The following is an 11,302-nucleotide window of genomic DNA, read 5'->3' on the forward strand; positions in this document are numbered from 1 at the left end:
AAAGTATTCAAGAAGTCAAACGATAATTTTTCTTTTTTTAGGGTTTGAATTTTGAGAATTTTAACAAAAAAATTTTAGTACTGTTTAAAAAAATCATATTTTTACATTAAAAAATTAATTCTAATACTATTTATTTTATTATTTTCGATAAAATTTAAATTTTCAAACATTTTTCATTAGTTTTGTTTGGTTTTTTCCATACGGAAAAAGTAAAAAGAGAGCATGATGATTGAGAGGGATTCGTTTTAATTGAAATTGAGCCAATTAAATTGTCAGAATTAAAAAACCTACAACCAAGACGATGATGAAAATTTCACAAAACTATAAAATCTGTAAATTAATTAATGGTTTCCTGAAAATTCGTAAAAAACGTTTCTAACAGTGTTCTTCAAATATTCGTTCTGATGGGAATTGGCCCCAGTTTCTGCAACCCAACACCAAAGACTCCGGCCTCTTGGGGGAGACGAGAGTAAGTGAGAGAAAGAGAGAGAAGCTAGAGAGACAGAGAAGCTACTTGTGATCCTAGAGAGAGAAAAACCGCAGCGGCAGCAGGTATGTATATTTAGAGAGAGAAAGAGAAAGATAGAGAGAGAGAGGGTGTGTAAGCGAAACCGAAACTTTTTGTAGTGGGAGAGAGAGTATTATGGGAAGCACCTTTCTCTCTCTACCAGCGAAGCGTTCCCTATCGACGACAATGTCTTCTGACTTCAACCCCAACTTCGAAAACGGACCCTCCAAGCGCTCCAGGCCCCCTCCTCCTCCCATCAGCGTCCCTCCCGCCCACGTCGCCTTCCGCATGCTCTGCCACGCTTCGCGCATCGGCGGCGTCATCGGAAAGTCCGGTAGTGTGATCAAGCAGCTCCAGCAAGCCACCGGAGCCAAGATCCGAATCGAAGAACCCCATGTCGAATCCCCTGACCGGGTCGTCGTGGTCATCGCTCCGAGCACAATCGGCTCCAAGGTATGGCTGAGAGCTCCAGTTCTAAACAATGTCTACAATGGTGGCGGCGGTGGTTTTGAAGAGGAGATTGAGGTTTCCAAGGCGCAGGAGGCGCTTCTGAGAGTGTTCGAGAGGATTCTGGAAGTTGCAGCGGAGACGGGGGCGATTGCGGCGGGGTTTGGGGTGGTTTCGTGCCGGGTTTTGGCGGAGACGGCGCAGGTTGGGTTAGTGATAGGGAAGGGGGGGAAGGTGGTAGAGAAGATTAGGAAAGAAACTGGGTGTAAAATTAGGGTTTTGAAGGAGAAGCTACCTGCTTGTGCTGCTGCCACAGACGAGATGATCGAGGTAAAGGTTGTGTCTTTGCTTTTCTGAAATGGGAATTGAGTTTTATGTTTTAGTTAGTCGGATTGTTTGTGATTGAGTGACTCCTGCATTGTTTTGGTATTGATATTTGTGTATGATGTGGTGAATTAGTCCCATTTAGTATGGACTCTCGAACTTGATTTGTAAGTTCTGTTTAGGGTTATGTGGAAATCGAAACTTGTTGGTGCACTCGGTGTATGTATATGCGACTGAACTAGTAGGTTGGGAAAGGTGTAGTTTAGTTTTGCTCGACTTTGTTGCCAATAGGACCAAAACATTGAGTAAGATAGTATGGCAGTCTGTAGCTATGCTGAATTTCAAAAGTTGTTTGTGGTTTCGGGTTTTTTCGCATGTTTTCAGTTACATATACAAATAGAAATGGACTGTATCTGGGCTAATTGTTTTGAAGTAGGACTTGATACCAAGAAGACAGCAATAGAATACTAACTGAGCTGAAGGTTTACATACCAAGAAGATAGCAAGTAGAATACTGACGAAACATTGTTAGAGACAAGGGAAAAACTAGAATATCTGTTTTGTCATCCAAAGTGGTACGAAGAGCTTGATTTAGGTAATGTAATTTCTGGACATAAAAGTTTTCAATTGGATATTGACAATTATGATGCTAATTTGGAACCAATGTGATAGGATGTGATAACACAAGCGGTTTCTACAGATATCAGTGATGAGGGAGGTGGATACATATGTACGATTACTTTTAGAATGTTCCAAGGTTATCATGTCTGCTCTGCTATAATTAGGATTTTAATGACTGTTTATCAAAATGAATGAAATCTTTAGGGGGTTATAAATGGTAACAATATCTGTCAGTTACTGATACAAAGGCTGGCAGTTGTAGATCTGCTAAGTTGGGTTAGTTGGGCATGTGCCATTTGCATACTTAATTTTGATCTCAACCATAGCCGTTGACTGGATTGAATTAGGTACCAAATAGGCGGAATGAACTTAGTAGTTGTTAAAGGCCATCATTTTTTTTCAGGATCTTCTTATGTATGTACAATTTATGTAGCTTAACTTCTGACTTCACTTGCCTGAGAACTAGTCCAGTTCTAAACAATGTCTATAATGGTGGCGGCAGTGGTTTTGAAGAGGAGATTGAGGTTTCCAAGGCGCAGGAGGCACTTCTGAGAGTGTTCGAGAGGATTCTAAAAGTTGCAGCGGAGACGGGGGCGATTGGGGTTGGGTGGTGTCTTGGCGGTTTTTGGCGGAGGCAGCGCAGGTCGGGTCAGTGATGGGAGGGGGGGGGGGGAAGGTCGTAGAGAAGATTAGGAAAGAAACTGGGTGTAAAATTAGGGTTTTGAATGAGAAGTTACCTGCTTGTGCTGCTGCCACAGACGAGATGATCGAGGTAAAGGTTGTGTCTTTGCTTTTCTGAAATGGGAATTGAGTTTTAGGTTTTAGTTAGTCAGATTGTTTGTGATTGAGTGACTCCTGCATTGTTTTGGTATTGATATTTGTGTATGATGTGGTGAATTAGTCCCATTTAGTATGGACTCTCGAACTTGATTTGTAAATTCTGTTTAGGGTTATGTGGAGATCTAAACTTGTTGGTGCACTCAGTGTAAGTATATGCGACTGAACTAGTAGGTTAGGAAAGGTGTAGTTTAGTTTTGCTTGACTTTGTTGCCAATAGGACCAAAACATTGATTAAGATAGTATGGCAGTCTGTAGCTATGCTGAATTTCAAAAGCTGTTTGTGGTTTCAGGTTTTTTTTCCGCATGTTTTCAGTGACATATACAAATAGAAATGAACTGTATCTGGGCTAATTGTTTTGAAGTAGGACTTGATACCAAGGAGACAGCAATAGAATACTAACTGAGCTGAAGGTTTACATACCAAGAAGATAGCAAGTAGAATACTGACGAAACATTGTTAGAGACAAGGGAAAAACTAGAATATCTGTTTTGTCATCCAAAGTGGTACAAAGAGCTTGATTTAGGTAATGTAATTTCTGGAAATAGAAGTTTTCAGTTGGATATTGACAATTATGATGCTAATTTGGAACCAATGTGATAGAATGTGATAACATAAGCGGAGTCTACATATATCAGTGATGAGGAAGGTGGATACATATGTACAATTATTTTTAGAATGTTCCAAGGTTTATCATGTCTGCTATGCTTATAATTAGGCTTTTAATGACTGTTTATCAAAATGAATGAAATCTATAGGGGGTTATAAATGGTAACAATATCTGTCAGTTACTGATACAAAGGCTGGCAGTTGTAGATCTGCGAAGTTGGGTTAGTTGGGCGTGTCCCATGCATACTTAATTTTGACCTCAACCATAGCCCGTTTACTGGATTGAATTAGGTACCAAATAGGCGGAATGAACTTGATAGTTGTTAAAGGCCATCATTTTTTTTCAGGATCTTTTTACGTATGTACAATTTATGTAGCTTAACTTCTGACTTCACTTGCCTTTAAGGTCTGTTTTAACAGAAAATAGAAACAAAATATTCCTTTCCCTTATGTTATACTAATGCTTCTGGTTCTTGATTGTCTGTTTGCCTCCACCTTAGCGTACTTTACTAATTAAAAAGAACATCTTAATTTTTTTTCTTCCCCGGAAATTGATTCATTGGTGTGGCAGATAGAAGGGGATATTTTGGCTGTAAAGAAAGCACTTATTGCTGTTTCTGGCTGTCTTCAACAATATCCACCAGTTGACAAGACAAGGATGAGTGCAAGCAGGCCTGAGGCAGTTCCTCGTGAGACTCTACCTGATCTGCGTTTAGATCATCTTTCGCAGAGGAACTCAATGCTTAATTTGCCAAGCAGCTCCATGAGTTATGTTTCAGGAGTTCGTCCATCATCAAGAGAGGCTGAAAGGATCCCCACACTTGAGACAAAACAACAGGAAGTTTCTTTCAGGATTCTTTGTGCCAATGATAGGATTGGGGGTGTAATTGGAAGGGGGGGTTCCATTGTTAGGGCTCTTCAAAATGAGACAGGTGCTGCAATAAGTGTTGCTGCCTCTGTGGCTGAGTGTGATGAACGATTAATTACTGTTTCTGCATTGGAGGTTTGTCATTCTGTCTTTTTTCTTTTCTTTTTCCTATTTTTAATATCTATATTTTTCTTATATCTGCTTCATATTCTATAGAATCCTGAATCAAGGTACTCGCCAGCACAAAAGGCTGCTGTTCTTGTCTTCTCAAGGTCCGTAGAGGCAGGCATTGAAAAGGGGCGAGACTCAAGCTCAAATAAAGGGTCACCCCTTACTGCACGGCTTTTAGTTCCATCAAACCAAGTTGGTTGTTTGCTGGGAAAAGGGGGTGTAATAGTTTCAGAGATCCGGAAGGCAACTGGCACTGGTATACGAATAGTAGGGGGTGACCAGGTCCCGAAGTGTGCCTTAGAGAATGTTGAAGTTGTACAGGTGTGGTGCTATCACATTCTTTAAGGAAGGGATAATAATTGGTTTTCGATTTGGTCCTATTGGTGAAATTCGTTATATTTAGGGATCTGAAGTTGATGATATGAACTTGCAAGTTTCTCATATATTTATCATTTGTTTCCCAGATTTCAGGGGATTTTTCAAATGTGCAAGATGCTTTGTACAATATTACTGGTAGGTTACGAGATAACCTTTTCTCCAGCACAGTAAGTAATTCTGGAAGAAGGAGCAGTTCATCCATGCTAACCGATATAAGTCCTTATGGAAGACCCAGGGATCTGAATCCTATTGGATATCAGCCATCATCATCGGTTGGTGTTACTCGTGATCTGAGCCGTCATTCAACACTAATTCAAAATATGGATCATCTTGGTCTTTCCCATAGTTTAGATCCTTCCCCACCAAGACCATGGGCATCACAGGTAAGTCTCTCACATGGTCTCGACTGTATTTTTTTGTATTTTGTTTTTTTTTATATTTTAGTTGATTTACGGATTGTATTGCAGATGTCATCTTTCACAGATGTTGGAAGGGGTGTGACTTCTTTAAAAAGTGGCACAGATATTGGCAGGTTAGAAAATTATGAGATTGGGCTAAGCTGCTAAGCTATAAATGGGTCTGAAAATGAAATGGATGTTGTTTTGAAGCATGAGTAAATAGCTTCAGATCGTGAGAACTGAGATGCTTGGTGTGAATAAAGTTGTTAGATAGGAGGTCATTCCGTTATGATTTTCCTGGCTTGAGTTACCATTTAGTGGGCTGTATCTGAATTTATGGATGTGAAGTGAAACTGAAATTTGTATAATATATTGGGATTAAAGTCGGCTAGTAGTTAAATTAGACATTGTTAGTAATTTCCTTACGGACTGCACTCTTTGCTCTTGCAGTTAACATCAACTAATGATATTAGGCGTTAAAAACATTTATATCTAGATTCACATTTCTCCACTTTCTAGGAACTTGACCGCTCAGGCTAGTCAATTGTCATGCACAGCCTTATTTCATAAATAATTGAAATACCCTGGACTGTCACCTAAAAGTAATCATAGACTAGTTACCTCTCTATTATTCCATATCACACCTCAATCTGTCACTTAATTGAAACACCCACCTCATTCGGTTTCAAATGGATACTGAAAATTCGTGCAATTATGTACTTAAAGTTTCTAATGGGATGCGCTTTCCATTTTTTATTTGTTTTTTATTTTTGTTTCTTGAACTCTGTCCTTTTGTAATAGCAGTGGGAGCAAATCTGCTGTTGTGACAAATACAACTGTAGAGATCATAGTTCCTGAAAATGTTATTGGCTCTGTGTATGGGGAGAATGGTGCCAATTTGGCTCGTCTGAGACAGGTATATATCATGATTTTATATTGCTTCTTTGATTTTGTTTTAAGGAAACTGTGCTCTTTGTGTGTACCTAGCAAGCACGCCCTTCTTTATAAGGTTTTTGCTTGCTGGATTTCAAACCTCAACATAACCAGTTTGGCTCTATTATATTTTGAGGGCTTCCCATGTCTACTATATTTCTATTTAGTATTTTATTCCTGATAAGGAATTGTGCAAAATTTAAGAGCACATTGAAGTGGCTGGGAAGAACACAGTTATGTTGCCATAGAATAGTTGTTTTTGCTTGGGCGAAGGGGCCTTGTGTTGTTATAAGATGCTTGGGACCGTGAATTGGGGTGGGTTGCAGTGTGGCTTTGACCCGAGCATCTTTGTAGTGAACGCCATCATGAACTTCAAGGATATCACAGTTGCATACTGTTTCAAACTTCACACATATCTGTTTCTACATCAACTTAAACTTATCTTTTGTATTTTTCCTTCTTTTTTTCCCTTTTGAATCAGATTTCTAGTGCCAAGGTCTTTGTGCATGAGCCCCGTCCTGGAACAACTGACAGGATTATTGTCATATCTGGGACACCTGATGAAACCCAGGCAGCACAGAGCCTTCTACATGCATTCATTCTTACTGGACCATCATGACAAATAGTTTGTCTGTGAGACATGTTTGCAGGAGGAGATTCCACCAGGTTGCTTGGTAACCAATTGGGTTTTGATTTTGTCAAATACTGTACGCTAGGTAGGAAGATTCATCCTTCAGGGTTCCTTTTTAATGCCGATCTGGAACTAAGCGACGTAAATTTTGCTCTATCGGCTTTGTCATTTTGTTGCATAGAGAAGTCATTCTGCCATGATTTACTATGTATTCTTCAGAAACAATGTGGAAAGTGTTTGACAAGAGAGCCTTTGCCTAGTTACCTCCGTCTTTTAATGAATTAATCTTTTTTGCTCCATGTAAATTTTATTGTAATGTGACACTTGTGAAAGAGAAAAAATGTGTTTCAATTATTCTGTGAAGGTTAACAAGGTGATGTGTTGATGTGTATAATTCCTCTCCTTAATTTAGATGACAGTAGAATTAAGCGTTAATGAGTAGGGTTTTGTTTGGGTAAGGAGCGGAATAAGACAAGGAAACGAGCGCGGGAAATTCTCAAAGCATGTGAATGTGAGTTAGGTCAGTTATTTAGGGCAGTGCTCATACGCTCATACTCAGGCACATGAGTGCGAGTTCTCTTTCTCGTAAACTAGTGTAGATTACAATATTGCTTTGCCAGTGCCCATACTTTTTTCATTTTTCTTCTTGGGGAGAGGTAAGACGGGTTCGAAAGCACAACAAATAAAACAAACTACAATAGAGGATCAAGAGAGGTTTATGTTGTCTAAGGCCTTTCACAGTAGGCCGGAAAAAGTGAGAATGATGCCAATATATTGAACTCATACTAATGTAATAGTAGTGTTAAAGAAATTAAACTCAAGATGCCTGATTCCTATCTATAGTTATCACATTCACCTGAATCATCGTGAAAGGCCTAAAATATGATCCATATGGTTTTAGGATCAAGAGAGGATGACCTTGGAGTCTTAGACGTCTTAGACCCTTCGACTCTTTGTTTCTGTTAGCTCAACTCATTGAAATGAACACTGTCACATTAAATTACTGGAAGCATACAAGTAGATGGAGGCAACTCAACTGGCAAGTATGGGTCTCTCAAAAGTATTTTACAGTCTCTTTCACACAGACAATACATGAAATTGAAACAGGTGCATGATACTTCTAACTTGTCCCGACTGGCACTGCAGTAGTTGCCTCTGCCGCTGCTGCCGGTTTTGGTTTGAGTATGATCTCCACATTGTCATGGACACCCTGCAGCAGTAGCTCACCGTCGTATGTGAGAAATTTTCGCCTCTTTGCTGCTCTTAGCGTCCCAACCAACGCTTCGAATATGTTTGCACATCTATCATCATTAAATAGCACCCCAAATGTGACCTACAGAAATAGCACCCCAAATGTTCATACATTGTAGGAAACAGAAGTATGATTTACACAAACATTGAAGCTTAAGGTACACGAGTAAAAGGTCGTTAAAAAATAGTTATAAATCTTGTTGGTGAGTGTATGTGTGTGTCAAAGTTTTGTACTCTTTAAGGCCATTGAACTGACATAGCCCAAACAGCAGAGTAGATAACAGAAACCTGAAGAAATCTGACAATCAAAATGAGCCGAATTGACAGACGATGATTTTGCAACATATCAAACACCAAATAATTTAATTATCCTGAAAATGCATCAGCTATAATTGCTTCCTTCAATCCAGACAAGATCAGTTCTTTCTCCGTCCCTCTCAAGTGATAAATGGGAAGAAAATTGCAGTTTTACGACACGAGGGATGCAGAATGAAGATAAAATTCTAATACAGTCCGTTTTAAAATTAAAAGTCTGCCAATCACAAAATTTATAAGCTAATATATGCTCATTTGTCACAGTTTTTCTACTTAAAATTGAATTATCATCCTGTGAACGCTTTGTATTTACCCATTTTTCACATACCAATTGAAAAGATGAAATACATTTACAAAGTTGAATCAAAAGAAGCAAAGATCTTGATACGAATCACGAAGAAATGCGTAAAAATACAAGGAAATCATATCATCTTGAGTACCAATCGATTCGAGTCTTTTTTTTGAAATTATATGTTTTGATGAATGATCAATTACTCAGCCAAGATCAATGATACCATCAGAAACTTGTAAACAAGTAGAATATTACAGATCCAGCATTGACATGGCCCAACAATTTCTAGATCCAAACAGTGAAATCAATACTTGTAATTCGAATTCTAGAGCAGCATTACAATTGCAATTACATATGAACAGTAAGAAAAAGGAAGAGGAGAGGTGGAAAGAGTGGGATTGGATTGCATGATGGTGTTTGTGTGTGAGCGTTGTTACCTTGTAAGAACCATCGTCTTGGAGCTTGCCGAGCCTCTGGATTTCTTCTCTGAGACGCTCGACCTCTTCTTCTACATTCATGGCTGATGATTTGATGGCTTCACTTCTGCAATCCTCCTTGTCTGTTTTCTGCGTTGGGTGTGGAAAAAGACTCAAGGCCGGATCACAACCCACCAGTTGCTTAATCTCTAGCCTTCGGATAACGTAAAAAAAATAAAAAAAAAAGTTGCTATCCATGTACTTTTATCAAGTTTCAGCTGTCGGATCAAATGTGTGCGGTAAAAAAAAGGTGTGAAAATCACCGCCTAAAAGAAATTTAGAATAATAACAAAAACACATCATTATTTAGTTTCTCATATCTTTGTTTAATATTTTTTGGTCGAAAAACTAGGTTGATGACCCAAACAAAGTTATTCAATAATAAATCTAAACCGGTACATTCCAAATTGATCATCATGAACAAAACTAAATTAACGAGAATGAGAATTATCGAAGTAAAAATTGTCTAGATCTATACTCTTGTTTAACATTATTTGATATTTTTGTGTGATTTATTCAAGAAAAAATTTGCCTAGATGAGCAAATTTTGGGCTACATTTCATGATGGGACAACACTTTTTTTCTAAATAGCAAAACTAGGCATGAGAAAGACCACAAGAGCTTCTACATAAAGGTTCGAATGTTCCAACAATATCACAATAATCCAAGAATATGTTCCAACTCATTAGCAAAAGGAAGAGCAGATTTCGTAGCAACAATTTCTTTTCTCCAGAAACAATACCAAACTACCAAGGCACTTAGTTGTATACAAAGAATGTTGTATTCAATTCTAACACACTGAGAAAATGTTTCAACCCTCTGCTCTCTTGCATTGCTCTTTTTTTCTTTCTTTCTTTTGTGTGTTTCTTTAAGTAGGCTTTCAGTCCAAATAATATTGTAGTTATATTATTATCTTGTTAAACTGACGATCATATTTTGTTTGAACACTATGTTACAGTTGAATGATTGCCATAAAGATAACTTGACATTAACAAGGGTACAATACTTGGTACCTATGAGTTTAGCCATTGTGGCCTCATATGAACCACATCGAATTTCATGTGCAAGGTTTTATATCTAGTTCTTAACTTGTTATAATGGTCATTTGACTATTAAACTAAGCCTCAATGCAAATTTGGTATCAAATCCCTATTTTAGCATTTTAATAGTATAATTACAATAATAAAGTACATTGAGGACATAAATTATCAAAACAACTGATATCACACACCCACTTATTTTGCATGAATATGTTCTATACTTTTCCTTGTAATCCATTTTACAAACCATTAGCAGAAGTTTATTGTCCTAGACACTCTACTATTACTAGCATAAGAGATATTTAGGACATAAGAAACAAAAATCTACTAGCAAGGTAAAAGAAACTCACCATAAGTTAGTAGAAGCAAGTATTCATACTTTAGAAACTTTAGGAGGAGAAAGAGAGTATTTACAAAACCAATTAGCAATAGACTTATAAAAAGGTAAGTTCTAGTTTATGATAGATTATTTCATTTAGATTAGTGAGCAACATAAAAGGAAAACCACTCTAGATGAAAATAGTTTAGTTTATTATTTTCACTTACGAAACACAATCATATTTTGCATAGTGAAAAAAAAATCCCAAGTAGATAATATTGTAGACCTTATTGTTAGTCAAACAGAAAATATAAACTAGAACAAGAATAAGCATAATAGTTTATTAAATCAATATATAAAGATTTTTTATTAAGAATTTAGATTATATTACATCTCAATTAGAAAATAATAATGAACATATTCAAAGATTTTCTAGTAAGAAAATAAATAAATAAATAAAAGAGCTAATTGATCTCATAAATATAAACCTAAGTACATTTAGAAATAGTTGAGAAATTAAAACTAAAAGTCCAGAAAATTCAATTAGTACAGAAAAAGTTAAAAAGTTAGTTGAACAACTCTTAGGTTATTTGTTTGATCACTGATTCTCAAACCAATAGAAAATATATTCAAACTTTACATGAAATTAGAAAATTAGATAAGGAACAAGTTGGTTTGACAAATTTTGCAACACAAGTAGCTAAAAAAATTATTTCAATTTAGACAAATAATTTAGTTATCCAGTTAGTATTAAATTTAGCATAAAAATTAGATCAAGTTGATGAACAAATAGTAAATATTATTAAAGTTTTACATAACACATTTTCTTCATTACAACTGTCTTTAGTACAAAAATTAGAAAATCCAACATTGCACATATAAC

General features: G+C 37.0%; 2 protein-coding genes across 3 annotated transcripts; one reads left to right on the top strand and one right to left on the bottom strand.

The window, feature by feature from the left end:
• The first annotated feature begins 176 nt into the window (after positions 1–176).
• LOC103957814 (KH domain-containing protein HEN4) lies at positions 177–7,080 on the top strand. Of its 2 annotated transcripts, none has more exons than XM_048581040.1 (7): positions 177–1,285; positions 3,919–4,350; positions 4,432–4,707; positions 4,851–5,147; positions 5,232–5,296; positions 5,967–6,078; positions 6,577–7,080. In XM_048581040.1, exons 1-7 carry the CDS (start codon positions 644–646, stop codon positions 6,712–6,714), a joined length of 1,962 nt encoding a protein of 653 aa, XP_048436997.1. In that variant the 5' UTR covers positions 177–643; the 3' UTR covers positions 6,715–7,080. The 2 variants fall into 2 exon arrangements, with proteins under 2 accessions (XP_048436997.1, XP_009368307.2); XM_009370032.3 differs by having other exon boundaries at positions 178–1,285; positions 5,964–6,078.
• Positions 7,081–7,701: 621 nt separating this feature from the next.
• LOC103957815 (costars family protein) lies at positions 7,702–9,213 on the bottom strand. The gene is made up of 2 exons (XM_009370035.3): positions 9,022–9,213; positions 7,702–8,059 (listed from the first exon to the last, which is right to left on the bottom strand). Exons 1-2 carry the CDS (start codon positions 9,100–9,102, stop codon positions 7,847–7,849), a joined length of 294 nt encoding a protein of 97 aa, XP_009368310.1. The 5' UTR covers positions 9,103–9,213; the 3' UTR covers positions 7,702–7,846.
• Positions 9,214–11,302: the final 2,089 nt, after the last annotated feature.

Source organism: the organism of the source record quoted next, unplaced genomic scaffold, assembly GCF_019419815.1.
Source record: "Pyrus x bretschneideri cultivar Hongxiangsu unplaced genomic scaffold, Pyrus_bretschneideri_v1 Contig16, whole genome shotgun sequence".
NCBI lineage: Eukaryota > Viridiplantae > Streptophyta > Magnoliopsida > Rosales > Rosaceae > Pyrus > Pyrus x bretschneideri.